At 61.2% G+C, this 27,872-nt stretch overlaps 1 protein-coding gene across 10 annotated transcripts in view; it reads left to right on the plus strand.

The window, feature by feature from the left end:
- Positions 1 to 27,872, plus strand: part of PIP5K1C (phosphatidylinositol-4-phosphate 5-kinase type 1 gamma) — a 59,999-nt gene that overhangs the window by 19,428 nt on the left and 12,699 nt on the right. For all 10 annotated transcript variants that reach the window (XR_003792647.1, XR_003792650.1, XR_003792649.1 and 7 more), the window contains exons 2-11: positions 9,149 to 9,180; positions 10,599 to 10,691; positions 12,543 to 12,673; positions 13,550 to 13,667; positions 18,808 to 18,960; positions 20,261 to 20,560; positions 21,301 to 21,506; positions 23,213 to 23,296; positions 24,537 to 24,585; positions 26,462 to 26,546. Coding sequence is in view for 7 of the 10 variants with exons in the window: in XM_029216521.1 (XP_029072354.1) it covers positions 9,149 to 9,180; positions 10,599 to 10,691; positions 12,543 to 12,673; positions 13,550 to 13,667; positions 18,808 to 18,960; positions 20,261 to 20,560; positions 21,301 to 21,506; positions 23,213 to 23,296; positions 24,537 to 24,585; positions 26,462 to 26,546 (1,251 nt within the window). In the remaining 3 variants the exon portion in view is untranslated. The remainder of the gene's footprint in view (positions 1 to 9,148; positions 9,181 to 10,598; positions 10,692 to 12,542; positions 12,674 to 13,549; positions 13,668 to 18,807; positions 18,961 to 20,260; positions 20,561 to 21,300; positions 21,507 to 23,212; positions 23,297 to 24,536; positions 24,586 to 26,461; positions 26,547 to 27,872) is intronic.

Genomic DNA, 27,872 nt, shown 5'->3' on the forward strand with positions numbered 1-27,872 from the left:
GCGTGTCCCCAGCCCTGCGTGTCCAGCCACCTCCAGGATGTCCCTCCCGGGCCCCTGTCTCAGTGATAGGGGTCCCAGCCCCACTTCCTCCCATGACGGTGTCTCCTCATCCTGGCCGTCCCCCTCTGAGATTGCCCCTTGATCCGTCCATCCCCTTCTCTCCATCCTAGCCTCCCCTGCCCCAGCTCATTGGACCTGGAACCAGCCAGGAACCCACTCTCTGCCTACTGTGTGGCAGCAGGCGGGCTAGGTCTGGGGAAGAGGCTGTGAACGAGACAGTCCGGTCTCTGCTCTCCCAGGAAGGAGCAAGGTGATCAAGAAGTTAGCTTCAGACAGTGATGTGTATCATGAAATAAACGGGCGCGGTAGAGGGTGCAAGGGGTTGGGGGTGGGAAAGGGCCGGCGTGGTTGGGGAAGGTCTCTAGGACGAGACATTCATGCTGAGACCCGAGCGTTGAGGACAGGAGCCAGCCACGAGGAGGTGTAGGGATAGCGCGTCCCAGGCAGAGGGCACAGCAAGTGCAAAGGCCCTGAGGTTGGCACGTGCCTCCTCCAACGTGTGATGAGCAACGCCTGTTACGCCGTGCCTCGGGCTTGGCACGCTGGTGCTCAGTAGTGTCCGCTACTGCCCCTGTGATCACTCACATTCTTTGGGCAGAATCTACTCAAAAATGTGTTTCTCCAAAGTTCAAAAACACCTGACATCAAAGGTGAAAATTCACCTTTAATCCGGAGGAAAAAGATTTTATTAAGGAAATCTTCAACTGTACTGAAAAGGTGAAAGAATTGGACAGTGGACACTGACCGATTACCGCTTGGATCCTACAATTAACATTTTGCTGTATTTACTTCATCCCTCCATCCACCTGCGCATCACTCATCCATCCTTCTCTCCATCTGATTTTACGGATGCATTTCAGAGTTGCAGACATCAGCACACTCCACCTGAAACACTTACGTATGTGTATCACTAACTAGAGTTTGATAGTTTTCAACATGTTCTTTGGGATGTTAACTACTCTGATCGGTTATTAACTCTAGACTTCTTAGCCTTCCCTGTCGTTAGTGCTGGCGGTAAAAGTCTGAGGTAATATAAAAATATGAAAGTTCTTTATTTCTGTCACTGTGTGGTGTTGACCACATATTCACATCTATTCAGTGTCACACCAGGTGTGACCTTGGTGAAGGAAGGATTAGCAGCTGCCCTGTTAATGTCTTTTAATCAGAGAGGTCGTCTACATTTGACAGATTAAAATTAACCCAAGTGTGAAACCATGGATAGGCAGACATATAAGAGCAGATGGTGGGTGCAAAGGGCAGAAACTCCCAGATCCCACTTCTTCCTGACATGTCTGCAATATGACCTCAGGTGAGTCACTGGTATCTGTCTGGCCACCTTGCTCTGCTCCATTTAATTCAATGATTGGTCAGTTGGTTCTCTTAGATTTTCTAAAATTTTGTCTTTTTTCTTTTCAATACTCATTCCTTTCACTGCATTGGCCAGTGCCCCCACTGGAGTGGTAACCCTCACAGCTGCACTGCTTGTCTTGTGGTTGATATTAATATGTTTACTGTGTTTGCTTTGTAGTTTTTTTTGTTTGTTTTGTTTTTGTTTTGGCCATACTGCTCGGCATGTGTGATCTTAGTTCCCCAACCGGGGATCGAACCCGTGCCCCCTGCAGTGGAGGTGCAGAGTCCTAACCACTAGACTGCCAGGGAATTCCCCTACTTGTTTATTATTTTTTTAAATAAATTTATTTATTTTATTTATTTATTTTTGGCTGCGTTGGGTCTTTATTGCTGCATGTGGGCTTTCTCTAGTTGTGGCGAGCGGGGGCTACTCTTCACTGTGGTGTGCGGGCTTCTCATCGCGGTGGCTTTTCTTGTTGCAGAGCATGGGCTCTAGGCTCATGGGCTTCAGTAGTTGTGCGTGGGCTCAGTAGTTGTGGCTCACGGGCTCTAGAGCGCAGGCTCAGTAGGTGTGGTGCACGGGCTTAGTTGCTCTGCGGCATGTGGGATCTTCTCGGACCAGGGCTTGAACCCGTGTCCCCTGCATTGGCAGGTGGATTCTTAACCACTGCGCCACCAGGGAAGCCCGGCAGGCGGATTCTTAACCACTGCACCACCAGGGAATCCCACCCTACTTATTTTGTTTTGTTTTTGGTATGCGGGCCTCTCACTGTTGTGGCCTCTCCCGTTGTGGAGCACAGGCTCCGGACGCGCAGGCTCAGCGGCCATGGCTCACGGGCCCAGCCGCTCCGCGGCATGTGGGGTCTTCCCGGACCGGGGCACGAACCCGTGTCCACTGCATCGGCAGGCGGACTCTCAACCACTGCGCCACCAGGGAAGCCCCCTACTTATTTTTAAGTAAAGGTTGTTCCTGCCTCACGACCCACCCCTGCTTTTTTTTTTTTTTTCCCCTTTCCTGTAGTTTCTTAATAGTTTTTTGGACATGGCTTATTCTGAGGTGTGATCGTAAGGTTTTTCACCTTTGACTTGGGATAACTTCCTAAATTTCTCCAAACCCGTGCATCCCCTTCTGTAAAATGGTGGTAATGAAATGTGGTCATTAAATCAGGTGGTGTCTGGCTCAGGTACTCGCCGGCGTCCTCTGGCCACCGTGGAGGGAACAGACCACGAAGGGCAAGAACGTGGATCCAGGCAAGTGAGGATGTTGGCCTTGTCTGTGTAGATCTGCTCACTTTTCAAGAAACCCAGGTTTATCTCCAAAACATTGTGATTTTGAAAGTTGACTCAACTCACATCAACGCTGTACGTCCAGAAAGAAAGCCCAGGTAGGGGGTTTCTGATGGTGTAACCGAGGGATATACTCGCCGAGCACGGGGCTGTGGAGTCAGGGGTGCCTGGGTTCACACCTCTGCCTGTGGCTTTCCCATGGGGACCGTCGCCTCAGGTCCCCATGCAGACTGGGGAGGCCAGTACCCATGTTACCCGGTCAGTGTGGCGTTAGGGATGAGTGGCGGGGCGGGGCGGGTGATCTGTGGGACAGGGCCCGCACAGCGGCAGGGCGTGACGCTGGCTGTCACTGCCGTGGTAAACGTCTTGTCCGAGGGTTTTCGACCACAGGGACTAGGGCAGACGGTCTCACCTGGGCGACCCTGTCCCCTGTAGTTGTCATGACTGGGCGGCCCCTGGCGTCCAGTGTGGGGGCAGGGTTGCAGCTCCACATCCCACAGCGCCCAGGACAGCTCCACAGAGAGCGACCCGGCCCTCGTGTCTGCAGTGCTGGGGGGCGGGCTGGGTCAGCGAGTGGGCTTTGGGGGCGCCCGGAGCCCCCCACACTGTCCGCAGAGAGGAGAGGAGAGGCCGAGGCTGGGCTGCACAGAGTGTCACAGCTGACATGACGGTGGGTCCTCCACAAGGTGAGAGCAGGAGGTGGGGGTCCGCGGCAGTGACTTCTGTCTGGTTTGACTGCAGTTGTGTGCGCGTGGAATCAGGAGCAAAACCTCGGGCCTGATCTTGTGTGTCTTTGCTTCACTTCTCCAGTAGCTGATTCTCACTGTGTTTTATGGATGTCTGGCCCCAGGATGGGTTGGAAATAGAAGGAAAAACTGGTCCTTCTCCACAGGAGGTTGGGGGGGCGGTGGCCTGGAGGGTTGGCTGCCCTTCCTGAGCTCAGACACCTCCATGTGGTTGCACGACCCTGTGTCAGAGGTGGGGAGACTGAGGTCTGCATACTCTTGCTTTGCAGCATCACTGCTAGAGGGGCAGGGTCTGGAGAAGGCTCTGGTGCCGCACATCACTGGGTGGTGTTTTTGCAACTAAAGGGATTCATTCCTTAAAAAAAAATTTTTTTTGAGATAGAGTTCACATACCATAAAATTCACCCTTTTAAAATACACAATTCAGCTGTCTTTATTATGTTCGCTTTGTTGTGCCACCACCACCAAAATATAATTCCAGAACGTTCCATTCCCCCAGAAAGAAACCAGTCCCCATGAGCAGTCAGTCCTCATCCCCTCCCCCCAGCCCCTGACAGCCAGGAACCCACTCTCTGTCTCTGTGGATCTGCCTGTCCTGCACGTTTCCCATCAATGGAATGGAATCACCCACTATGTGTCCTTCTGCGTCTGTCTTCTCTCGCTGACCATCGTGTTCTCAGGGTCCATCCACGTTGCAGCGAATATCAGTGCTTCATGCCTTTTTAAGGATGAGTGATCTGTCGTGTGGCACGTTTAATGCTTTTGTGAGCGTGAGGAATGCAAGTTGGGCAGAGGAGGTAAAGTGCTCTGTCCTTTATCCCTCTCCCAAAGGAGTCCCTGGAACTGTATCCTTATATTCCTCTCGGAAGTGCTCTCGGTGTGGAGGTGTGGTACCTGCGTCAGTCAGCTACTGCTGTGTAACAGCCACCTCGGAACTGCGTGGCTGCAAACTGCACACGCTTGCCTGCGCTTCTGCCATCTGGGTTGGGTTCAGCGGACGGCATGAAGTCTAGGAGGCTCCCGCGCTCACAGGCCTCAGGGGAAGGGGCTGCCTGCCCCCCCCGGGGGTCTCCCCCAGGGCCCCAGCAGGGACCCCGAGGGTGGAACCAGAAGCTGCCCACCTTCCTCACGTCACACAGTCCCTTCTGTTGAATTCTGTAGCTCGGGGTGAGTCACACGGCTGCTGGCCACAGAGCCGACCGTCCTTATGGGTTACAAGCAGATTTCCCGGTGTGGTTTGTGGGCGGCCCAGCCTGACCGGGGGCCCCAGCTTCCTGCCATGCCCATGGGATGCCCGGCTTCCCCGCAGCCTCCCTGCAGGACTCTGCTTCTGTGGCCAGACCTTTCCAGCTAATAGGGGAAGTGAGTGAGTGCTGGCCCTGGCACCACTTCCTGCTTTCTCGGGCCTTGTGCTTTCTTGTTTGCTGAGTCCCGGGGAGCCAGCCCTCTCCTGGGCACCAGGTGGGCAGTGCTCGGGGCACAGCCCCTGCAGTGACCTCACAGGCCTCATGTCCCCTGCCACCCCTTTCTGGAGGGACCTCTCCCCCTCAGCACTCAGAGAGCTCTGCAGGTGCCTGTTGGCAGGTGACAAAGCAGACCTGGTCCCCTGTAGTTGGGGGAAGATGCAACACACAAGCACCAGGTGGTGCCAAGTGGTGGGAAGAGAGAAAGCCGAGAGGTGGGGAGAGTGGCCCCAGAGGGGCAGTTTGGGGCGAGGTGGTCAGGGGACGGCTTTTCTGAGGGGGTGATGTCTGAGCCAGGTCTTGGATGAAGCAAGAGAGCAAACTTTGTAGGGGTCTTGGGAAGGTCATTTCAGGTGGTGGGAACAGCCCGTGCAAAGGCCCTGGGGCAGGACCAGGCCTGGCATGTTGGAGGAACAGCAAGGAGGCCTGTATGTCTGGAGCAGAGTCAGCGAGGGGGAGAGAGGGAGCGGGGAGGGCAGGGACGGGATGGGGCAGGTTGTGCAGGTCCCTGTGGGCCACAGGGAGGACTTGGGCTTTTACCTCCGGGGAGGTGGGACCCTGGAGGGCTGTGGGCAGAGGAGGGGTGGGGCCTGACTCAGGTGCTCACGGGTGCCCCCTGGTGGCTGCTGTGGGGAGGACAGGCTGGAGGGAGGGTGGGAGCTGGAGACCAGAGGGGAGGGTACTGAGCTGGTCCAGGTGGGAGAGGATGGGGGCTGAGAGGAGCCGGGGACAGTGGTGGACTCTGGGTAGACGTCAAGGTAGAAAAAACCTAGTGGTTTTGCTGAAGGACAGATGTTAAGGCCCCTCCCAGGGTCCTTGGGGAGCTTTCTCTGCCTCATTTTCCACATCAGGTGTAGAGAAGCGGTCCTGTGTGTGCTGAGGAGGGGGTGGGTCCCTCGTCAGCGGGCTTCAGAGGTGTCTGCGGGGAGCCCGGCCCGAGGCACAGCTGTGCCCCCAGATTCCCCCAGGTCTCAGCTCTGCAGCGCCTCACACTCTCCTCCTCCCCCTGTCTATTTTTAAAACTTAATTTCCTTGAAAACAGGGTGGCTCATTCAAAAGATAATTGGTTACATCTTGGGCTGGGAGGAGTTCGACATCTTGGCTGGTCCCTGCCGCCCCTGGCCCGGCTGGTGGAAGCGGGTGCAGGAACCGCATGGCCCCCGGCAACAGGGTCACCTGGTCAGGAGGGCGACCGACAGACGAGGTTCCAAAAGGGAATTGCAGAGAGTGAGTGAGAGCGTGTGGATGGCGGGACCCGGGGAGGCCATGAGGAGGCCCCTCCGATGGGACGTCGGGGAGAGTGTCCGGGCAGAGGGCGCGGCGCCGTCCCCGGTGTTCCATCCATTGTCTGTCCTCCCCTCGCTCTGTCCCTGCCCTGTGACCTGGGCCAGCGTGGAGCCTGCCTGCTGCCCCTCCTGGCCTCACGCCTGGGGGTATTCCGGGTGGGGTGGGTCTCCCCCTTCAGCAGCCAGGAGAAGCAGGGGGGCCTGGGGGTGAGATCCAGGCACAAAGCGGGGAGAGGTCAGTCCCTCAAGTGTCCCCAGGCAGGGCGGACCCGGCTGGGACTTTGCGTCTGATGCTGGTGTTGGCCAGGCCGCTCCCACAGGCCTGAGACTGCAGAGGCCTCGGTGGTGGGCTGGGGCTTGGGGGGGAATCGGGACCACCGTGTTGGACCAGCTGGACCCCGGGATGAGGGGCCGGGAGCTGCAGAGCTGCAGGGGTTGGGCTGTGGGCTCAGGTGCCCCAGGTGGGCCGAGAAGGGGCTGCCTGGGGTCAGACGAAGTCTGGAATGTCCTGCGCGGTCCACTGCCGCTTCCTGCCTTGTTCGCTCTTCCTTCCCCCACACCCCAGACACAAAACCATGCATTGTTCTGCTGTTGGACAGCCAACGAAAATATTATGTCGGCTTTCCAGCACCTTCCAACACCCTCCCGGGCCTCGGGAGGGGCTGAGCCCAGGTTCGTCCCTGTGGCCAGGGAGCCCAGGCTGGGAGGCCCGCGTGTTGCTGGCGGGCGTGACTGTTGTGACCCACATGCGGCTGGCGTTTCCCGTTCTGGTGGTGGTAAGCGCCTTCCAGGGCCCGTGGGCTTTGTCCTCTGGGGGTGGGGGGTCCCTTCTGTGGGCCATGCTGCCACGAAGCGCCCAGCTGGCTCCCAACCTGGCCTTGGTTTCCTGTCTTCTGGGGGTCGCGCACAGAGATGGGCACTCAGGGGAGTCCCTACCCTGTCCAGCCTGGCTGTGCCACGGCCGGGTCGTCTTGGGTTTATGTTCTTTACTGAGGGATAATTCATGGATACCATAAAATTCCCTGTTAAGTGTGCAACTCAGTGTTTCTTGCACAGTGTCGTGCAGCCGTTACCACTGATTCCAGAACATTCTCATCCTCCCAGAGGAAGCCGAATGCCCGTTCGCTGTCAGTCCCCAGCCCCCAGCCCTGGCCCAAGCCGGGTGGATAGAGTGGGTGTTCTGACCCCTGACCTGGGCCTGCTGCCCCCCGGCTGCCCTTGTTCCCCCCACCCCCCTCCGGGGGCGTCTCTCCTCCCCCACCCCTACCTTCCCCGGATGGCCTTGTCTGCTCTTGGGGCTCGAAGCCCCCCTACCCCCGGACAGCTGCCTACAGCCCTGTCTCCAGCCTAGGCCTCCCCGAGCTCCTGACTCAGGGTCCAGCTGCCCCTTGACGTCTTCACGCAGGGGGTTCACGGGGCTCTCGCACTCAGCATGGCCACCCTGCACCCAACCACCCCCAAAACCTGCTCCTGCTGGGTCCCCCATCTTGGCTGAGGCAGCTCTCTCCTGTGAGTCGCTCCAAGATCCTGAGTCATTCCCGACTCCTCACTTTTCTTCACTCCGCCCCCAGTGCGCACAGCCTGTCTATCCTGACTTCAGAGCTAACCAGAATCCTCCCACTTCTCACTCACCCCTCCACATCAGCCACCCTGGTCCACCCCATCATCTCCCACCTGGACCAGCGCGGTCCCCTCCCCACTGGTCCCCGGCTCTGTCCTCACCCTGTCTGTCCTCCCACGGCCACCAGAGGGCACCTGAGTCAGGTCCGGTGTGTTTCCCACCCCCGGTCCTGCAGGACTCCCACCTCCCTGGGGTAAAAGCCCAAGTCCTCCCTTGCTGATCTGACCCCCCACCTGTCACCCCAAGTCATCCTGCTGGCACTCGCTGCACTGTCCAGGCCCTTCTCTGCTCCCCCTGGGCTGTGAGCCCTTGAAGACGGGGGACGGGACTGTCCTGGTCACCACTTGCCTCCCCTCTCCAAGCTGACACCTGGTAGATACCGGTGTCTGAGTTTCCTGTTGCAGCTGTGACAAATCACCACAAACTTGATCTAAAACCAGACAGATTGGTTCTCTGACAGTCCTGGAGGTCAGGAGTCTGACTTGGGCCTCACAGGGCTAAATCCACGTGTGGGCAGGGCTGGTCCTTCCGGAGGCCAGCTCCAGGGGAGCATCGGTTCCCACCTTTTCCAGCTTCCAGAGGCGCCGCATCCCTGGCTCGCGGCATCCCTGGCTCGCGGCCCCTCCTGCATCCTCACAGCCAGCAGCGCAGCATCTCCCGTCTCTCTCTGCCTCTGACCCTCCCGCCTCCCTCTTATAAGGACCCTGTGATGACACTGGGCCCCCCAGGGAATCCAGGGTCATCCCCGTCTCAGGGGCCTCAACTTAACCCCACCTTTAAAGCCCATTCTGGGATCAAAATGTGGATATCCTTGGGGCGACAGATATCTGCTGATCACACTCACTGAACAGATAATCCTCAGCAGAAGCCAGCTTTCTGGGTGAGGACACCGAGGTCAGAGGGGTCAGTGGTTGGCCTGAGGCCTCCCCACGTGAGCCTCCTGGGCCCCCCGGACCCCAGCTGGGAGCCGTGTGAGTGGGAGCCAGGCAGCATCCTTGGCTGGCCCGGCTGCCTCGGGACCCGCGCCGTCACTCCAGCCTGGGCCCCAGCCGCCTACTGCTGCCGCCCCGCCCCTGCGACGACCACCTGCCCTCGCCCAGGGCCCTCCTGGTGGTGGGCTGTACCGTTCCTCCTCTCCCGCCCCCCGTCTGTGCGGCCACGTCGTGGTGGTCGCTCCCGCAGCTTTTCCCACCTCGGGGCCCCTCGTCCAGCCCGTCTGCATCACGTCCCCAGGCCCGTTGGCCATGTGGGGTCCTCACGGCCTTGCCAGGGGCGCAGGGTGTGTGTATGGTGGCGCCCCCATGTCCAGACTGAAGTCTCCCTTCTCCTCTTCAGGTTCGGCCCCGAAGAAGACGACCCCAGTGGAGGTGAGTGTCCCGTGGGCCCCACCCTGGCCTGCCTCCCGAAGGTGGACCGGAAGTGCCCGGCCCAGCCCGCATCCTGCTCTGTGGCCTCGGGCATCTCCCTGGGCCCAAGATGCTGGCCAAGCAAATAAGCAACTGTCGTCAGACGGTGAAAACCTGTCTGTCCCGCCAGCGTCTTGAGTTTCAGGGAGGCGTGGGGCGGGCGGGGAGGGCCCCGAGGATCCTACCCTGGGCTGTCCAGGGAGCGGGGAGGCGGAAGGGACCTGGAGAGGGTGGTGCCATCGCCTGCCAGCCGCGCCTCCAGGATGGCGCCCCAGCAGCCCCACACACCTGTCCGGGTCCCTCCAGTCCTGTCCGCTCGCGCGAGCCCCTAGCGCCCAGTCCCTGGTCAGTTTCCGGTCACTCCCGGAGGCCGCCTGCGAGGGGCGTCTGTGAGCCTTGTTGTCCAAGGAGCCGCGGACAGCGGGTTAGAGGCAGCACAGGTGCACAGGAGCCCCCGCCCCGCCCGGGTGTCTGCCTTCCCTCCCAGCCAGGCTCCTCTCCCAGGACGCGGCTGGGCACTCAGGTCCTTCTTAGGTGAGCTTTGTCCACCTGCTGGGGTCTCGGAGGGCGTCCAGGCCGCAGGCAGTGGGGAGCCAGAGATGGGTGTGGAGCAGGGCTGGCAACTAACGTTCCCTGAGCGGAGCCTGGCCCCTGGCGGTCAGCAGAACAGGCTGGTCTGAGCCCTTCAGGTGGCGGCAGGTGCTTCTTAAATGTCTGTGACTCGTGGAGCCCCGGCCCTGAGCTGGCACCTGTGTCCCTCCAGGCCCCACTGCCCCATCCACCATCCTCCCCCTGTGATGTCACACATGGGGGCCAGCGGCTCTCACACGACTTTGCTGGGATGCCACATGTGTCCCCTGGAGCTGGCAGGAGCCAGCCTGCTCCCAGGCCAGCGGGACTTCTTCCCTCAGGGAGGAGATGCTGTTTGCAGTCATTCCAGCCCAGAGGGTCTCACCTGGCCATGTCTGGGGGCGTCTGTGGTTGTCACAACTGGGGGGCTCCTGGCAGCAAGTGGGGGGGGCCAGGGATGCTGCTCCACACCCCACAGCGCCCAGGACGCCCCCTTCACAGAGTGACCAGCCCCAAGTCAGCAGTGCCAGGTTGGGGGAGACCCTGAAATTGGGGCTCTTCTACCCCCGCCTGCAGAGGGCCGGGGCTGCCGACCTTCCTGCTTTCTAGAGGAGCCGGCGGTCCTGGTCTGGGGGTGGCCCCCCGGGCGTGGAGCCCGAGTGCCCTGCATCCCGCCCCCAGCGGCCCCCGCCCTGGGCTCCAGCCGGGCGGCAACGAAGCCCCTTCTCGGCAGGATTTCCAGAGCACTCTGGCCCCTGCAGCAGTGCCTCGTTGCCAGTTCTAAACACTTCCTGCTTCCTCTTCTCCAGGCCCCATTGACGACTGGACAGCCGGGCCCTGGCCACGGGAAGAAGCTGGGTCATCGGGGTGTGGACGCATCCGGCGAAACCACCTACAAGAAGGTTCCTGCTCTGCCCTCCGTCGGCGGGGGTGGGACGAGGGGTCCTCGTGGGTGCACCGGGCCCTGAAGGTCGGGTGTGGGCCGCGGCCGTAGGTGGCTGGAGACTAGGTGGCTGGAGACAGTTGCTCTCGGTTGCTGGTTGCCAGCAGGTGCTCTGAGGCTGCACCACCTGCTGGGCTCCTTGAGTCACCTGTGGCCTTGGGTGTGACCTTGGGCAAGAGGAAATCACAGCTCCCTCCCTTCCCTCTGAAAGTGGGGCTGAGGAGAGGAGGGGTCGGGCCGGGGATGTGAGAGGCAACCCTGGGCCCCGCTGCCTCTGGTCCCTGCCCTCCCCCCGCCTTGCTGCGCCTCCTAAAATACCAGCTTTGCTGGGAGCCAGTGCATGCAGCCTATGAGTCACCCTTCTGAAGTGTTCAGTTAGGTGGTTTCTAGAGTATTTAGAGCTGTACAGCAATTGCCACGGTCAACTTTAAAACATTTCTGTTAACCTCCAAGAGAAGCCCCGTACCCCTTCGCCTCCTCCACCCCATCCCCAGCCCCTGACAATGAGGAACCCACTCTCTGTCCCTGTGGATCTGCCTGTTCTGGACGTTTCCTGTCAGTGGAATCACACCCTGTGTGTCCTTCTGTGTCTGGCTTCTCTCACTGAGCATCGTGTTCTCAGGGTCCGTCCACGCTGTAGCGAGTGTCGGGGCTCCCCCCCCTTCATGGTCGAGTGATGAAGGGGGAAGCATTCATCGCGTGCGTGGAGGGGGAAGCATTTTGTGTATCCACCATCCGTCGATGGACACTTGGGTTGTTTCCAGTTTTCGGCTGTTGTGAATAGTGCTGCTGTGAGGGTTTGTGTACTTTCGTGCGGACTGTGCTTCTCTCTCTGGGCTGCACACCTAGGAGTGGAACCGCTGAGTCCCATGAGAGCCATATGTAACCCAGTGGAGGAGCTGCCAGACTGTCCACAGCGGCTGCCCTTTTTTCCATTCTCAGCAGCCGAGCACAAGGATTCCACTCTCTGGGCCTCCATGGTGCTTGTCTGTCTATCTGGTTCTGTCCCTCCCAGCACGTGGGAAGCGCGTCTCACTGTGTCCTGATTTGCATCTTCCTGGTGGCTGGTGGTGTTCAGCACCTTCTCCTGTGCTTGTTGACTGTCTGCATATCTTCTCTGGAGAACTGTGTTCAGTCAGTAGCATCTTGAGGGAGTGGCTCGCGGGGGGTTTCAGGAGGAGAGGCGGGTGCCGGGGAAGGGCTTGCTCCTGCAGTGGGGGTGCTGGGGACCAGAGTCAGTGGCTTGGGGGCCGAGGTGTCTTTCCTCAGTGGTGGGCACGTTGCTTAGGGCTCACAGTGACAGTAACATGAGCGGCGGTGCTGACAGATGGACAGGCAGCTGGTGCTTCTCCAGTGTGGGCGGGCATGAGGGTGGCCCCGGGAGGGCTGACGCTGTCACCTCCATCCTCGACCGGGGTGGGGACCGAGGAATAGAGAGGCAGAGCCCCTCGAAGCTGGACAGATGGAACCCTGGTCTCGGAAGTGCAGCCTGGGCACTGCTGTGTATTGTGCCCTCCCCGCAAAGGAAACCCTGGCAAAATCCCCCAAAGACCCTTGCTGTGTTGGGGCAGTTTTGAGATGTGGGAACCTTCTAGAAGCTGGATAGAAAACAGGCCTTGGGGCCGCGCCAGGTGGTGTTGGCATCTCAGCCAGGCCACTTCCTTGCTGTGTGGCTGTGCAGGCTGAGCGGCAGGCCAGATGCCGCCCCCCTGTCCCAAGGGGGCCTCCCACCTTGCTTCTCACCCTGGCGGCCGAGGGCTGGGCCAGGGACCGGCCCCGGGGGTCTTGATGTGGCTGGGTTTCTCCGCAGACCACGTCCTCCACCCTGAAGGGGGCCATCCAGCTGGGCATTGGCTACACCGTGGGCAACCTGAGCTCCAAGCCGGAGCGCGACGTGCTCATGCAGGACTTCTACGTGGTGGAGAGCATTTTCTTCCCCAGGTACCTGGCCCGGCCTGCAGGGGCAGCTCCCGTGCCTTCAGCAGCTCGCCCTGCTCGCAGACAGCGGTGCTAGGAAATAGTCTTTCCGTTCTCTCAGCTCCTTTCTCTGCCAAAAATAGCACTGGCCCCTCCTGGGGTCTCCTGGCTTTGAGGTCCAGCCCTGTGTCAGGATGTTAGTTTGCTGCTGAATCACAGGGACGCAATGTAATGGTGACTTTTAAAAATAGGGAAAGACAGAAGTTTGTTGTTTCTTGTGTGTGTGTGTGTGTGTGTGTGTGTGTGTGTGTCTGTGTGTGCGCGCGCTTGCGTGCGACACACTCACACACTGATAGTCTAGGGCTGGTCAGGTGGCTCTGTGATGTTGGGGGCCCCGGATTCCTTCTGGTTTCTCCAGCATCTTCAATATGCTGCTTTACTTACCAGTGGCCCCCGGGGGCTGCCTAGGCTCCTGCCATCACACCTGCATTCCAATAGCAGGAAGGAGGAGAAGGAGAGCACATGCCCCTGCCCTTTAAGGGCATGACCAGGAAAGGACCCACATCGTTTCTCCTCCACTCACAGGGGATTGGCTGAGCACAGCTCCCTGACCATACCAGGCTGTGGGAGAGGCTGGCAGTGGTCTTATTCTGGGCAGCCATGTGTACACCCAATGCTGTGGGCTCTGTTGCTGATGAAGGGAGGGTGGTTGTTGGGGGACAGCCCGAGGCTGGCTATGGCCCTTTGTCCCATCAGGAGCCCCGTGTTGCTTTTTGGATTGGCTCTTTGGGGACCTTGGGGCTGAGCCTGGGCCTGGGCAGGCAGGCGGGCCGTCAGTGGGTGAGGGGAGAGCACACGAGCCACCGTCCCTCACAGACCTCCCCCCTGCTTCCTCTGCAGTGAAGGCAGCAACCTCACCCCCGCCCATCACTTCCAGGACTTCAGGTTCAAGACCTACGCGCCTGTCGCCTTCCGCTACTTCCGGGAACTCTTTGGGATCCGGCCGGATGACTACTTGGTGAGTGTGTCCTCGGCTGCTGCTGCGTCCCCAGTCCCCCGGCTCCAGCCCAGGCTCGCCGGCTCAGATCACCACCTGTTTGTTGCCTCTTGGTCTCTGTGGGGCAGGAACGTGGGTGCAGCGTCGCCGGGATCCCTCCTCAGTTTGTAGTCGGGGCGGGCCGGACTCGGTTCTCGCTGGCTGTTGGCCGGGCCGTCTGTTCCTTCCAGACATTACAGTCTTCTGTGCGCTCATCCTGGAGGGACTGTCCCGTCACCGGCCATGCTTGTGCTCCTGGCCACCAGCCTGGACTCTGTCCTCCCAGCTCCGCTGTGGTTTTAGTCTCTCAAGTTAGAAAAAACAAAACCTAGGCCAGACCCTCTGACCTCGCATCCCTGTCAGGACTCCTGAAGGTCACGTCCAGATGGGGCTTCACGGCAGCAGCGTCTGGGTCATCGGCCAGAGTCTCCACTTCAGAAGGTCCGGCTGGTCTGTTCCAGGCCCGCCTGGTCACACGTTGTGACTTTGCATGTGGAGGCCTCGGCGTCTGCGAAGACGCCCACGTCTGACCTCCTGGCACCTGCCGTCTCCGGGGAGGCCCGATCCGTGGGTTTGGGGGGCCTTGACTGTGTTCCGATTGCTCCCGTTCGGGTCTTAATCTGTGGGAAAGCTGTGCCCTCAGCCAGGGCCACATCCTTCTGGAGGCCCAGCGTTTGCTCCGGCCGGGGACACGTGTGACCTGGGGCTCCCCAGCTCTGCCCGGTCAGTGCCCAGAAGTCACCGAGTCCCACGCGACCTCCCCCATCCCAGCCCTGGGAAGAGCTTCCCTCGTCTGCGAGCCCCGCGGCGCGCGGAGGAGCATTTCGTGTGCAGCCTGGCGGTTCTACAGCAGAAAGGACACCGGTTACCCAGACTCTGTGTTGTCATGTCACCGGGAGGGGAGACCTATGGCCTTGTTCACAGTTGGGGAGAAATGGCCTCGGTGTCCATTAGCAGGGAGTGGACAGTGGAACTGCCACGTCCACAGAGGTGGGCCACGGAGATGGCTGGGGCCTGATCTCAAACTTGATAAGTAAAGTGTAGGGACCTCAGACGTCTGAGGTCACCCGGCCCCACCTTGGTGACCTTCAACTTCATTCTCCCTGCTCCTCCCAGACGGGGAGTGTTCTCATTTCTCCCTAACCTCCACTCCCACCAACACCGCCAGGGACAGGCAGGCAGCAGCCCTGCGGCCTCCAACATAGGCCACGGAGGGAGCATGAGCCTGGAATGGCAGCAGGAGGGCGGAGATGGCCTGGGTGTTCTGGGCCACGGGGCCCTGGCGGGCTGGAAGGTTCAGACCTGAGGCGTGTCCATCCTGGGCCTGAGGGGGTGGGGGTGCTGCAGACAGGGCCTCGGGGAGCCTGCTGGGGTCGGCCGTCGGGGAGCAAGCCGGGAAACACGGCAAGGAAATGGGTGCCGTGCGGAGGGCAAGCGGAGCCCCTCAGCCGTGGGCCGGGTCGCTCCGAGCTGCAGGAGTGAAGCCCGCGCGGTGGGGCAGGGATGGACCGGGTGCCCGGACTGTCCCCGCCTCCCTCGCTGGCTCTGCCTCCCCCGGGGTTCCCCTCTCCTCCACGGTCACGGCCTCGGCCCCTGGCTGCCGCCCCCCGCCCCAGCTACAGGCACCAGGCCCGAGTTTTTTTGTGCATAGTCATTCTCACCCCTTGTGAGACCCCTGTGCTCTCCTGGGGTTAAATGTCATTTAATCTCAGCTCAGGACAGCAGGGCATGGGGGTAGGGTGGGGTGGCGGGCTGTTTCCAGAATCGGGGGTCGTCTGCCCATGACCCCGTCCTGATGGTGGGTTACCTGGCTCAGGAGCCCCTGCTTGTCACCCGCCTGCCCCTTGGCAGTGGTGCCCAGTGAGGCCCAAGACCCACGGCCCCGACGAAGCTGCTCACCAGCGCAGCTGCTGTCAGCCATCTGGTTCCAGAACTTTCTCCTCCCGTAGATATATCCTGTACAGAACTGGACACTTCCCTTCTGCTGGGTTTTCCGCTCGACGTCCCTGCTCTCCTGCAGGGTGCTTCGCTGTAGTCTGTGCCCAAAGGTGCCGGGCGGTGGCTGCGGGCCCATGCCTGGCGGAGCGCAAGGAGGGCGGGGCACCTGGGCGGGGCCTCTGTGCTGTGGATGTTTGTGGCTAGTGGCTACAGGCGGAGCGGGGATGGACAATGGCTGTGGCCGCAGCTGCACGCCCCTCGCCCCCGTCCGAGCCTTCCCTGAGCTGCTCTTGCTCCCACGGCCAGCCCTGCTGTCGGTTGCATCGGAATCTGGCCACTCCTCGTCCTCCACTGATGCCCCTGGCCAGCCCCCGCCCCGCCCACCTGGGCACCCCGTCGGGCTCGCACCCCCAAAGTCCAGGGGGGCCTCTTAAGGCACAGATCACACCATGTCACTCCCTAGCTGTCCCTGCACTCGGAATAAAGGTCGGCCTCCTTGGTTCCCTTCCCAACCGAACTCCGCTGCACCATCCCCTTGGCCACCCGGCCTCCTCCCTATGCTGTCCTCCACCATCTGCACGCGCTCAGGGCCTTTGCACGGGCTCAGTCACATTCTTTTGCTCGATGTTGGCTCCTCAGGGGACACACTTTTCCTGGCCACCTGGCCACCGTAACTGCCTCCAGCACGTCTGCCTTTCAACCGCGGGATGTTTCTCTGTGCCCTTTGTCACCATCTGACACACTGTGTATTACTTTATTTATCTGTCTGGCTTCAACTAGAATGTCAGCTCCAGGGCTTCCCTGGTTGCACAGTGGTTAAGAACCCGCCTGCCAATGCAGGGGACACGGGTTAGAGCCCTGGGCCAGGAAGATCCCACGTGCTGCAGAGCAGCTAAGCCCGTGTGCCACAACTACTGAGCCTGTGCTCTAGAGCCTGTGAGCCACAAGTACTGAAGCCCACGCGCCACAACTACTGAGCCCGCGAGCCTAGAGCCCCTGCTCCACAACAAGAGAAGCCACCGCGATGAGAAGCCCGCGCACCACAGTGAAGAGTAGCCCCCGCTCACCACAACTAGAGAAAGCCCGCGCACAGCAGTGAAGACCCAACACAGCCAAAACTAAAAATAAATTAAATTAAAAAAAAAAAAAGAATGTCAGCTCCAGGAGCCAAGGATTCAGACTGTTTTGTTTACTGCTGTGTCCCCGGTGCTAAGACTGGGCTTCAGAATCCCTGGTGGGAGGACTGACTGTCCCCCCACCACTCCAGGAGAGATGCCGGAAGTGTTAGTGCCTCACTAGGGGTGGCCCCCGCCTGGGCCCCTGAGTGACAGCGAAGAACACAGCCCCAGCTGACCCACAGCAGACGCACTGTGAGTGCTGTCTGGGGGCTGCTTGTTAGTTGGCATATCCTGACTGTGCTGACTGCCATATGAGCTGGCTTCTGCCTCCATCACACTGAGTGGGGGCAATAAAACTGCCGGCTTCTACCTCTCAAGGCTGAGGTCAGGCACCAGCAGACCAGGGGGTGCATGGAAATACGCTTGGGTGTCAGGTAGTACTGAGAAAGTGGCAGTTGGCTTTTGGTCAAGGGACTGAAGAAGGCCCCTCCTCCTTTGGACCTGAGTCTGCCTCTGCTGGTGCTCCTGAGAGTCAGTAATACGTGAGAAACAGGAGCACTGGGAACAGCATGTATCAGTCAGCACGGAGCAGATTATGCTGGGTAAGAAACAGACCCCTGCATCCGTGTGGCCTAAAATGACAGTGGTGTGTTTCTTGCTCACACTCTGTGTCCGCCCTGGGTTGACTAGGGGCTGTGCTCATCACTGGCACACCAGGCTGACGAAGCAGCTCCCACCCCAAACGTCTGGCCTCCGAGGCAGAGGGAGAGTTCTGGAAGGCACACAGCAGCATTTAAATCTTCCAACCTGGGGATGACCCACCACTTGTGCTCACAGTTCACTGGCCAGTGCTTGTCAGACAGCGTCACCCCACCCCAGAGAAGCCAGGCAGTGCAGTCCTGCTCCATGCTCGGAAGGGGTGATGGCGGGTGGGATTCAGGGTTGGCTGTCAGTGGGCTCTGAGGAGCCCTGGAAGTGGGCTCCAGCTTGTGAGCACCCCCACACCTAGTGCTTGTGGACACAGGGTAGCCTTTGGCTTAGGGGCCTGGACATCCAGGGGCAGCTGTGGCGTCAGGTGTAGTTGTATCCAGGAGCTGGGCCTAGGGCAGTGGGGTCCTGTGTCTGTCTCCCTGCTTTTCTCTGTGGATAGGAAAGGGGGCCTGTCCTCCACGCTGTGTATACCAGCGGTACTCAGTTAGGATTTGGGGGGTGCAAGAGACAGAAAACCTGACCCAGACAGCCTCAACTCCAAAAAGTACTTCATTGACTCAGCTGAAAAGGCCTGCAGGCCTTGCTTTTCATTCATTTGCTTAACAATTGAGCATCTACTCTGTGCCAGGCACTGAAGTATGTGCTGGGAACCCCTTTTGTTATGTGAACAAATCATGTAGATATCCTTGTCTCCCTAGAACTTACCATCTAATGGTGCGGAGGGGGTGCGCGGGGACGATGGGCAGTGATTGCGGAGGTGGAACGTGGGTGTCAGGGACGAGGAGGTGGGGAAGAGAGGTGGGAGGGGCCAGGGTGTCGGAGGCTGGGGTGGGGCTGCTCACCAGGCACGCAGCTTCTGTTTTTGCTGGTGCTGGGCTTCCACCCCCAAGGTCACCACGTGGTCCAGTGCGGCTGCGGGGTTCCAGGTGGGGAGGAGAGAGGGGTGCAGACAGGAGGTGCGCCAGCTCCTGCCACCCATTTAGAGAGCCTCTCCCAAGTCCCACGCGGCAGCCTGTGCTTACGGCTCACGGGTCAGAGCTGACCGTCGTAGCTGCAGGGAGGCTGGGAGGCAAGTCGTGGCCAGGTGTGTCGGCTCCCCATATGGCCAGGTGTCTGTCCCTCATAGGAGAGGGAACACACTCTAGTGGGTCAGCTCTGAGGCTGCAGGCTTAGCCCGGGCTCAAATCCTTGCTGTGTGGCCTTGGGCGAGACCGTCCCCCTCTCCAAGCCTCAGTGGCCTTGTCTGTAAAATGGAGCTGACGGTGACCAGTTTCGGGGTTGCCTGCCAGCCCCTGGGCCCCCGGGGGGGGTGGGGGTTGGTGAGCACCCTGCCCACTCGCTGCCCCCCTTTTCAGTACTCGTTGTGCAATGAGCCGCTCATCGAGCTGTCCAACCCTGGTGCCAGCGGCTCCCTGTTCTACGTCACCAGTGACGATGAGTTCATCATCAAGACGGTGATGCACAAGGAGGCCGAGTTCCTGCAGAAGCTGCTGCCCGGCTACTACATGGTGGGAGCGCCGTGCCCCTCCAGCCCCAGCGCCCCCGACCTCACACCCTCCTCCTCCCTCTGCCTGAGGAGCCGTGGACACTAGTCCCCCCACACTGGCACTACCCCCCACCCCCGGGCACCGGCATCTCCCTCCCCCCCTACACACACACCCCGGCACCACCCACCCTGGGCACCATCCCCTCCAGGCAGGCCGTCCTGGGTCACTGAGCCTCACCCGCAGGACCCCCTCACGTGGCGAGCAGGAACAGCCATCTGGGCCCTGTTGGCCATCCCCCCAACCCACTGCCCTGAGTCACGGGTCCTAGAAATCATGGCTTCGCGCCTCGTGTCTCAACAGCCGGTGACTCAGAGAGGCGCTGGGGAGGTGGGCCTGGCTGCCAGCTGGCATTTGGGCCTCTGGGCGGGGGTGGGAGCAGGAGCCTCAGACTTGCTGGCCTGCAGTAGCGGGGGTCCTGATACACAGATGTGGGCAGGGGCAGAGGCCCCGGGCAGCTCTGCACAGGTCGTGACCCATCTCTCCCTGTGGGGTGCACCACCCACCCCAGCCGTGTATGATCTTGGGTGAGACCGCCGGCTCCCCTAGCTCACGGGGTCAGCAAACTTCTTCTGTAAAGAGCCAGATAGTAAACATTTTCAGCTTTGTGAGTGACAGCCTCTGTCTCCACGGCTCAGCTCTGCTGTTGCAGCAAGAAAGCTGCCACAGACAAGGCGAGAGCAAGTAGCCATGGCCGAGTGCCAGTAAAACTTCTTTTCTGGACACTGACGTGAGCATTTTACGTAATTTTCACATGTCACAGGACACTGTTTTTCTTTTATTTTTTTAACAATGTAAAACCATTCTTAGCTCCCGGCTGTACAAAGACAAGTGGCCTGGATTTGGCCCTTGGGCCGGAGTTTGCTGACCCCTGCCCTGGACACGCCTGGAGGCCGTGCCCGCCATGCCCCCCGGTTTGGGCTGGGGAGGTGGGACACCTGGGTCTGACCTGGTGGGAAGCCAGGCCCAGACACCTCGGCAGCATCCCCTGGGGCCATTTATGGAAAGGCTGTCTCTCGCTGGGCCTGACTCTGTAGAAACAGATCCTCCTGGCTCTTCCAGGTGGGGTGATGGGGAACTCATCTGGCTGGCTGTACAGTCAGGGTGCTGGGGGTGCGGAGAGAGGGACGAGCCTGGGAGAGGTGGTCAGGGTGGGCTTCCTGAGGAGGTGGCCTCTGGCCTGAGATCCGTGGGGCAGACAGGGTGCCGCGCAGGCTGCGGGCACGGCTCCCGGCGTCATCTCCAGTGACCCTCTCCTCCCCAGAACCTCAACCAGAACCCACGGACGCTGCTGCCCAAGTTCTACGGACTGTACTGTGTGCAGTCGGGCGGGAAGAACATTCGCGTGGTGGTGATGAACAACGTGCTGCCGCGCGTGGTCAGGATGCACCTCAAGTTCGACCTCAAGGGCTCCACGTACAAGCGGCGGGCCAGCAAGAAGGAGAAGGAAAAGAGCATCCCCACCTACAAAGACCTGGACTTCATCCAGGACATGCCTGAGGGGCTCATGCTCGACGCCGACACCTTCTCCGCGCTCGTCAAGACGCTGCAGCGCGACTGCCTGGTGAGGGGGGGCCGGGCCGGGGCCGTGATTACGGGGCCTCCATCTCTGAGCCCCCGTTTTCCCACCTGTAAAGTGGGGACGCAGTGTGAGCTCGAGATACGCGCTCCCTCCCTGCCCCAGCCCCACCTCAGGCTGCGTTCCTGCTGCCGAAACAAAGCCCCAGGAGCAGCCTGGTGTTTTCAGGGAGGGCCCTCACCTTACAGCGCACCTCAGATCAGGCTCATGCGGGCTCCGAGCTGCCCTCCACGGGCAGGTGCTTCTTAGGAAAAAAGAACACCCGCCAGGCCCTTCGCAGGCCTTGCAACTGCAGTCTACCCGCGCCCCCTTCGGCCTCAGAGGCGAGGATACGGAGGCCTGGCAGGGCTCAGGCCAGGCCTGGGTCCTCCAGGGTCCCCTCTGCACCCCGGCTCCCAGACCCCTCCCCAGAAAACCACCAGACACCTCAGGGCCCCACGGCTTCCAAGAGCCCACCCCCCAGGGCCCGGGTGTCCCCGTCCTGGGCTGCACCTTGGGGCCTGCAGCAGGAGTGGTGGCCAGAGAACCGGGCTCCCGAACCAGGGCCAGGGCGGCCTGGCCTCGAGTCAGAAGCTGCGCCCCAGGCCCACCGCTGGGGTCCCCAGTGGGATGAGGATGGGGCCTCCCACCTGGCTGTGGGGACTGAGTGGACACAGATCCAGATGGGGGTGGGGTGTGGGGGTTGGGCGGCAGCTGGCACCTCCCCCTGACCCCCGGCCCCACAGGTGCTGGAGAGCTTCAAGATCATGGACTACAGCCTGCTCCTGGGCGTGCACAACATCGACCAGCAGGAGCGTGAGCGGCAGGCCGAGGGCGCCCAGAGCACCGCTGATGAGAAGCGGCCGCTGGGCCAGAAGGCGCTCTACTCCACGGCCATGGAGTCCATCCAGGGCGGTGCCGCACGCGGGGAGGCCATCGAGACGGATGACACGTAGGTGGCGGGGCTCGGGGGCTTCCCGTTCTCGTCTCTGCCCCGGCCCCCTTGCCAGGCGAGAAGCGGGCGGGGGCAGTCGTGAGGAAGGTGAGAGGGATACGACCGAGTCCAGGGTCTGGCCTGTTCCTGGTTTGTCAAGCGGAGAGCAGGGCCCACCCATCCCCCAGCCCCCCGTGCCCCAAGGGGTGGACGGTGGACACACAGCTGTGGCCAGGTGTTCTGACCAGGGCATCCAGATCAGTCAGTCAGTAGATGGAGGTCATTGGCCATCCCTGTGGGAAGCACAGATCCCCTTCCCTCCCGCTGGGCCCCAGGGTGGGTTAAAGCGCCACCGTAGGCGGCAAAGCTGGAAAAGTGTTGAAAGACGGCCCCGGAGAAGGTGGAAGATACCAAACTCGGGACCCACCGGGGGCAGGGCTGAGAACAGTCCTTCCCTGGCGATGCCAGGCGGCAGTGAGGGGTGACCGGGTCCAGAGAGGAGTGCATCCCCCGACCCCACCCACCACCTGGCCGACCTGGTCCTGACCTGGGGGCTTGGGCGCGGTCGCTGACATACTCACAGAGTATCCCTACCACCCACCCTGTGCTTCTCACATTCAGCGTCGGGTCACTTTCTCTGGGGCGTCCTGGGCACTGTGGTGGGTGGAGCAGCATCCCTGCCCTCCAGTTGTGACAACCACACATGTCCCCAGACAGCATCACTGTCCCCTGAGGACAGAGTCGCCCCAGATGGAAACCGCTGCTGTGAACAGGTGTCACGATTGTCCCCTCATCACCAGGCATTGACCATGCCGGGAACCGGCGGCACCCTCCATTTCCGGACCCTGTTCAGTCCTTGGGGGGCAGGGGGCCCTGGAGGAGGAGGGTGGCATCCTCATGTCTTCAGCTGGGAAAAGGAGGCTCAGAGGTGGGGCTAGCCGTCAGGGTGCAACAGCCAGCTGGGGCACAGGCCGAGGCTTGACCCCGGCCTGGCCACCACACTGGGCCGCCAGCTGAAGGGCCCTGACTGGGCTGAGGGTGGGAGGACACGAGCTGGCCCGGAGCTCAGCCGTCTGGCGTTCGTAGGCTTGGTGCCAGGCCAGGCAAGATGGCAGGGCGTGCAGGTGAGCTCGGGTGTGGAGTGTGGCCGGCAGAGCCTCTGGGGCCCTAATGACTGCAGGACAGCTGCTGCATCGTGCAACCTCGCTAAGTGCGCCGGGCAGGCTCGGCCTGGGGCTGCATGAGGCCATTAACTCCCCAGGTTGCACCTGGAAGCCTGGTCCTGCCCGGGAGCCTGCGTGTGCACATGTGGGCATGTGTGCGTGTGCCTACGCGTGTGTGCAAGTTCCGCGTGTGCACGTGTGGGTGTGCGCACATCTGGGTCTCATGGCTGGGACCTCTCTGCACCCTGTGGCCTCCAGCTTTGACTCGGTGAGCTGGCCGGGAGAGCTGCTCGACCCCTCACCAGGGTGGGGTTCTCAGGTGCCTGGACCCCCTCTGAGGGTCCAGCCAGGCTGCCACCTACAGGGAGCGTGTGGATCCTCAAGCCCCAGGCCCCATCAGTCCTGCCTGCGTCTCCCTCCATCTCTGTCCCTGCAAGTCCCAGACCAGGCCCAGGGCCCCAGGCTCGGGGCTCCAGGCCACCTCCAGCCTGTGCCCCTGATAGGCAGGCCTGCCCCTGAGCCAGCTCTGCAAGTGCTGATACTCTCGAACCCTTTCCCCAGGATGGGCGGGATCCCCGCTGTGAACGGCCGCGGGGAGCGGCTTCTGCTACACATTGGTATCATCGACATCCTGCAGTCCTACAGGTGGGTGCCCGCCCCCCATCCTGTGGTCCTCCAGGTGGGAGCCCGTGCCCCCTCCAGCCTGCGGTCCCACGGGTGGGTGCCTGCCCCCACCCTGTCTCCCCACTCCCCAGTGAGAGCCCGGTCAGGGCCCGGTCAGGGCCAGTGCAGGGCTGGGTGGTGGGTGAGGTATTGCCAGCTGACTGTGGGCCCTGCCGTGTGCCAAGTGCTGGGCTGAACAGAGCAAGACGGAAACACCCTGTGGCTGGGAAGCGCAACATCTCTGGAAGGTTCCTACACTTCCAGAAATAAATGCTCACAGCCGGTGCCATGTGCTGTGTGGTCTCGAGTGTGGACACGAGCGTGGTGTAGCCGAAGGAACCAGACGCTCTTGGGTGACGGGCAGCTCCGTTACCCGTGCCTTGTGCTTTGCACGCTTACAGCAGTGAGCGTCTCTTGTTAGTTTTTTATCGAAGGAGTTACACACAGTCCAGGCGTGACAGGCAGGTTGTGGCCGTGGCGGTCCCCCGTCCACACCCCACCCCGTGCCGGGAACTCCACTTGGCGTAGGGTGACTCCTCTGCCTGCTTGTCACCTCTTGCCCATCAGATGGCTGATGTTTGCAGCCTGTTTCCTCTCCTGAGGGCTGACCCCATCCCCTGCAGGCGTCTCCCTCCCGTTTGGAGCAGGAGCAGGCAGCTTTCCAGGGTTTCTGCAGAGGCCCCGGGTGGGGCGAGGGGAGCTCACCCTGAGGCGGAGGTGTGTGCCAAGGGAGGGGCTCCTTCCCCCTGCAGCCTAGAGGTGTCCAGGAAGGCTGCCTGGAGGAGGCAACATTCTCCCCAGCCCCGGTGTCAGGTGGGGCCTAGCTGGGGGTCTTGGTGCAGGGCGCTCACTCCAGCAGTGAGGGGCCGGGCTCAGCCTGGCCCGTGGGAGAGAGGAACGGTGGGCTTTGTCCCCCACGGGGGGCTACGTACCACGACCTTTCCACTGCCACCCCCAGAGAATGTGGTGGGAGCAGCCAGTAGGTGGGGGGGGGGGCGGTCAAGGGGGCAAGAAAGGGGAGGTGGCCTCTGGCTGATCCAACAGGTGGCCTCATTGCTCTAGACCAGGGCTCCTCTACCCTGTTGATGCCAGGAACACTCCCACCCGTGCCAACCACAAACGTTCCTAGACATCAACAGTGTCCCCTGGAATGGACTTGCCCAGAAGAGAACCCCTGGACCTGAAGGTTTGGCTGACGTTCTGGGCGTTTTCTTCTCTGCAGGTTCATCAAGAAGCTGGAACACACCTGGAAGGCTCTCGTCCATGATGGGGTGAGCATCGTTTGTTCGTTCATTCCGTCCATCTGTCCACAAACGCACTGACCGTCTCCCTGGGCCAGGCACAGGTGCTAAAGAGCTGAGAGATGTGTCCCCTTTTCTGGAGCCACAGTCATGGGCCAAGGGGTCAGGGCTGAGATGAGGAAGCAAGGCAGCTGCAGGTTCCTCAACGAGGGGTCCAAGCCATCCGTGAGCGGTACACGAAGGCTTCCTGGAGCGGGTCGGGGGGCCCCGAGCTGAGTGGGAAGGATTCCCAAGGACAGGCTGACCCGGAGAGTCAGGGGCCGGCCAGGCAGAGAGCATTCTGGGAACGTGTGATGTGGAGGGCGTCTTGGGCCCCAGCTGCACCCTGGGGGCAATACTGCACAACTCTGACCCCTGCTGCCCCATAGGGGTGGGGCCTGCTTAGATGGACTGGCTCAGTTATTTGAGAAAAGCTTGAAATTCATGTTTTCCTGTGAGCGCAGCCAACCCATGAACACTTGCAGTGAATTACTTCAGAATGTAAAAGACTGTGAGGACCAAGAGTTGGGGCTAAACAGAGCCTGCCTGTGGGCCCGAGGCAGCCCGCGCACCCCTGGTCCAGCTGTGGACCCTCAGGCGGAGGCCTTTCCTCCCATGGGTCCCCCCGCCCCCCGCAGGCCAGCTCTCACTCAAGTGCTAAGGGCTGTGTGTGTGCCTGCAGTCTGTAAAATCCAGCGTCCTAACTAGCCCGCCTACCACTCAGCGTCTGGAGGGTCTGGGGGACCTTCCGGAATAAGCGCTGAGAAGGTCCAGGTTGCAGCTGCGCGGCCGCAACCCCCATCAGAGGATTTGGGTCGACTCCCCAGGAGCCTCAAATGTCGATGGAAGTTAACCATCCAGGTGTGAGCATCCTGGGGCCAGTAGGATGGCCCTCAGTGTTGGGGGCCAGGTTCTTCCTGTGTGTTGCTGCACACCCCCAGGCGTTGTCCTCGGCCCCTGGCCCCAGCCGGAAGGAGGGGCGCCCTTCCTCTCAGGGCGGAGAGACTCTTCCGTTATCTCAGCTCATCTCCGCTCGCCAGCCATTGGCCAGAACGTGGTCATGTGGCCATGTGGCCACGCCCCCACGCAGGCAAGGATAGAGTGCAGCGTTCATTGTGGGAGGCCTCATGTCCAGATGGGTTCTGTTATGTTACAGCTGGGGGAGGACACCGGACGGTGTCAGGGGACATCTGTGGTGGTCACACTGGGGGGCTCCTGGCATCGAGTGGGTGGGGACCGGGGATGCTGCTCCACACCCCATAGTGCCCAGGACAACCCCCAGAGAATGACCGGCCTGCTGTCAGCAGTGCTAGGGAGACCGTGCCATAGCGGGCGAGGAGACTGGATCCCAGGGACAGCAAGGGTGTCCGTCCAGGGGCCCAGCCCGTATCGCGCCCCGACCGTGTGCCGGGCTCCTTGCCTCACGTCCCTACATCCTGGCAAGCCCGGCAGCCTCCAGTCTCCGCGTGGCACAGATGAGGAGCAGTGCGTGGCCAGGGCTGCCCCCACCTGAGTGCAGGACGCCGGGCCTGCCTGCCCCGAGGACACCAGCCTCCCTCAGCCACAGGGACAGGCCTGCAACCCAGCTTTCGAAGCAGGCACGGGCCGTGCTCTCCCCTACCCTTGCTTTAGAGATTCTTTCCGGTTTCTTGATTTTGATACTTACCTGTTTACCTCTTTGAAACATGGTTCAAAAAGTTAAAATTACAGATGCGGTTATTAGGAAACCACCTTCCTGCTTCCCTGTCCCTACCTGCTCCTTGGGTCCCCTCCCCACAGAGGCTACATCCCGCCCCCGACACGGGAGCCCCCATGGGGCCACAGCGCTCACACCTGCCTGCCCTCGGGCCCCTACTTCCCTTCCCAGGACACCATCTCTGTGCACCGACCCAGCTTCTACGCCGAGCGCTTCTTCAAGTTCATGAGCAACACGGTCTTCCGGAAGAACTCCTGTGAGTGCCCAGGCCCTCTGGGTGGGGGCGTGGAGGGAGGAGGGCGGAAGATCAAGGGCAGGGTAAACCTGGAGCGCTGGTCCTGTGTTCAGCCAGCCTTGGGCCTCAGGCGGGGACCTGGTCCAGGGCACAGGGCAGTGGGGGTGGCGCCCGCCCAATCCCAGTCCTCTCCTTCCCGCGCAGCCTTGAGCAAGTGACGCCCCTTCCGCACCTCAGTTTCCCCATCTGTACAGAGCCAGGAGGGGGAGGTGTGTTCACGCACGCGATCAGTGGGGAAGCACCGTTGCCAAGGAAACGGGACCTTGCCACACGGAAGCCGGCCGGTCATCAGCCCAACTGGGCGTCGTCGGGGAGGGCACAGGGGAATCGTGGTGGCCCCAGCCCATGGTGGCCTCTGGAGGTCCTGTGTCCGTGCTGGGCCTCCAGAGTCACGGACCCTGGTGCACCCCAGGCCGGACCCCACATGGGGCCTGAAGGGGTCTTTCTCCCTATGTGTCTGTCGTTGGCCCCCTCAACCCCTCACCCACCCCCAAAAGGCAGGGTGCTTGTTCACTCTGGTCATTCCACGTCCCCAGCGTCCAGCTCGGGGCCTGGCACACAGTAGGTGCTCAGTAAGCGTCTGTGGGCGTGGGGGTGGTCTTGGTGTGCGCCTTACTGTCCAGGCCTTGCACTCCATGGGTGCTCCACGCAGGCATCGGGAAGGGGCAGGCCCAGTGTCTGGCTCTCAGCTGGGGGGCTGCTCTCACTGCCTGGGCCAGATGTGTGCGGGCCATGAGCCAGCGCCGGTCACCTGCAGCTGGCTCTCGGCACAGCTCCACGTTCTGTGACATCTAGTTGTACGCTGAGGTTGACTGTGGAAGGACCGTTTACACCATGGAAATCGGCAAATACCACAAACCCAGCATCTGTCCCCAGAGAGCCAGCTGTTAACCTTTACCAGCACATCTCTTCCTGGAACCTTCTCAGGGTGCTGTGGTCCAGGGAGTGCCGGCCTCCAGGGACTGGATGGCTGTGCCTAAGGCAAACCGAGCACCTACTGTATGCGGGAGCTAAGCTCGCCATGCTGGGGGCAGAGGTCACAGGGCCCGCTGGGAGAGGGTGGTGACAGGTCCTGACGGGGCGCAGAGGGCGTCTCGGGGCTTACCTGCCTCCCCTGACCCTGATGTTGCAGACAAGGACTTGGGGGCCCCGAGAGCTGAGCTGCGTTCCCCAGGCCGTTGCAGCCTGCATGGGAGCCAGACCCTTGGTGCTGAGCCCCACTGTCCCAGGCCCTTGACTTCCATGTCAGCGGCGGGGCCGTGGCCGGGTGGGCTGGGACACAGTGGG

This window comes from Monodon monoceros, unplaced genomic scaffold (genome assembly GCF_005190385.1).
Source record: "Monodon monoceros isolate NGI ecotype Baffin Bay Population unplaced genomic scaffold, NGI_Narwhal_1 Super_Scaffold_12, whole genome shotgun sequence".
Taxonomy (NCBI): domain Eukaryota; kingdom Metazoa; phylum Chordata; class Mammalia; order Artiodactyla; family Monodontidae; genus Monodon; species Monodon monoceros.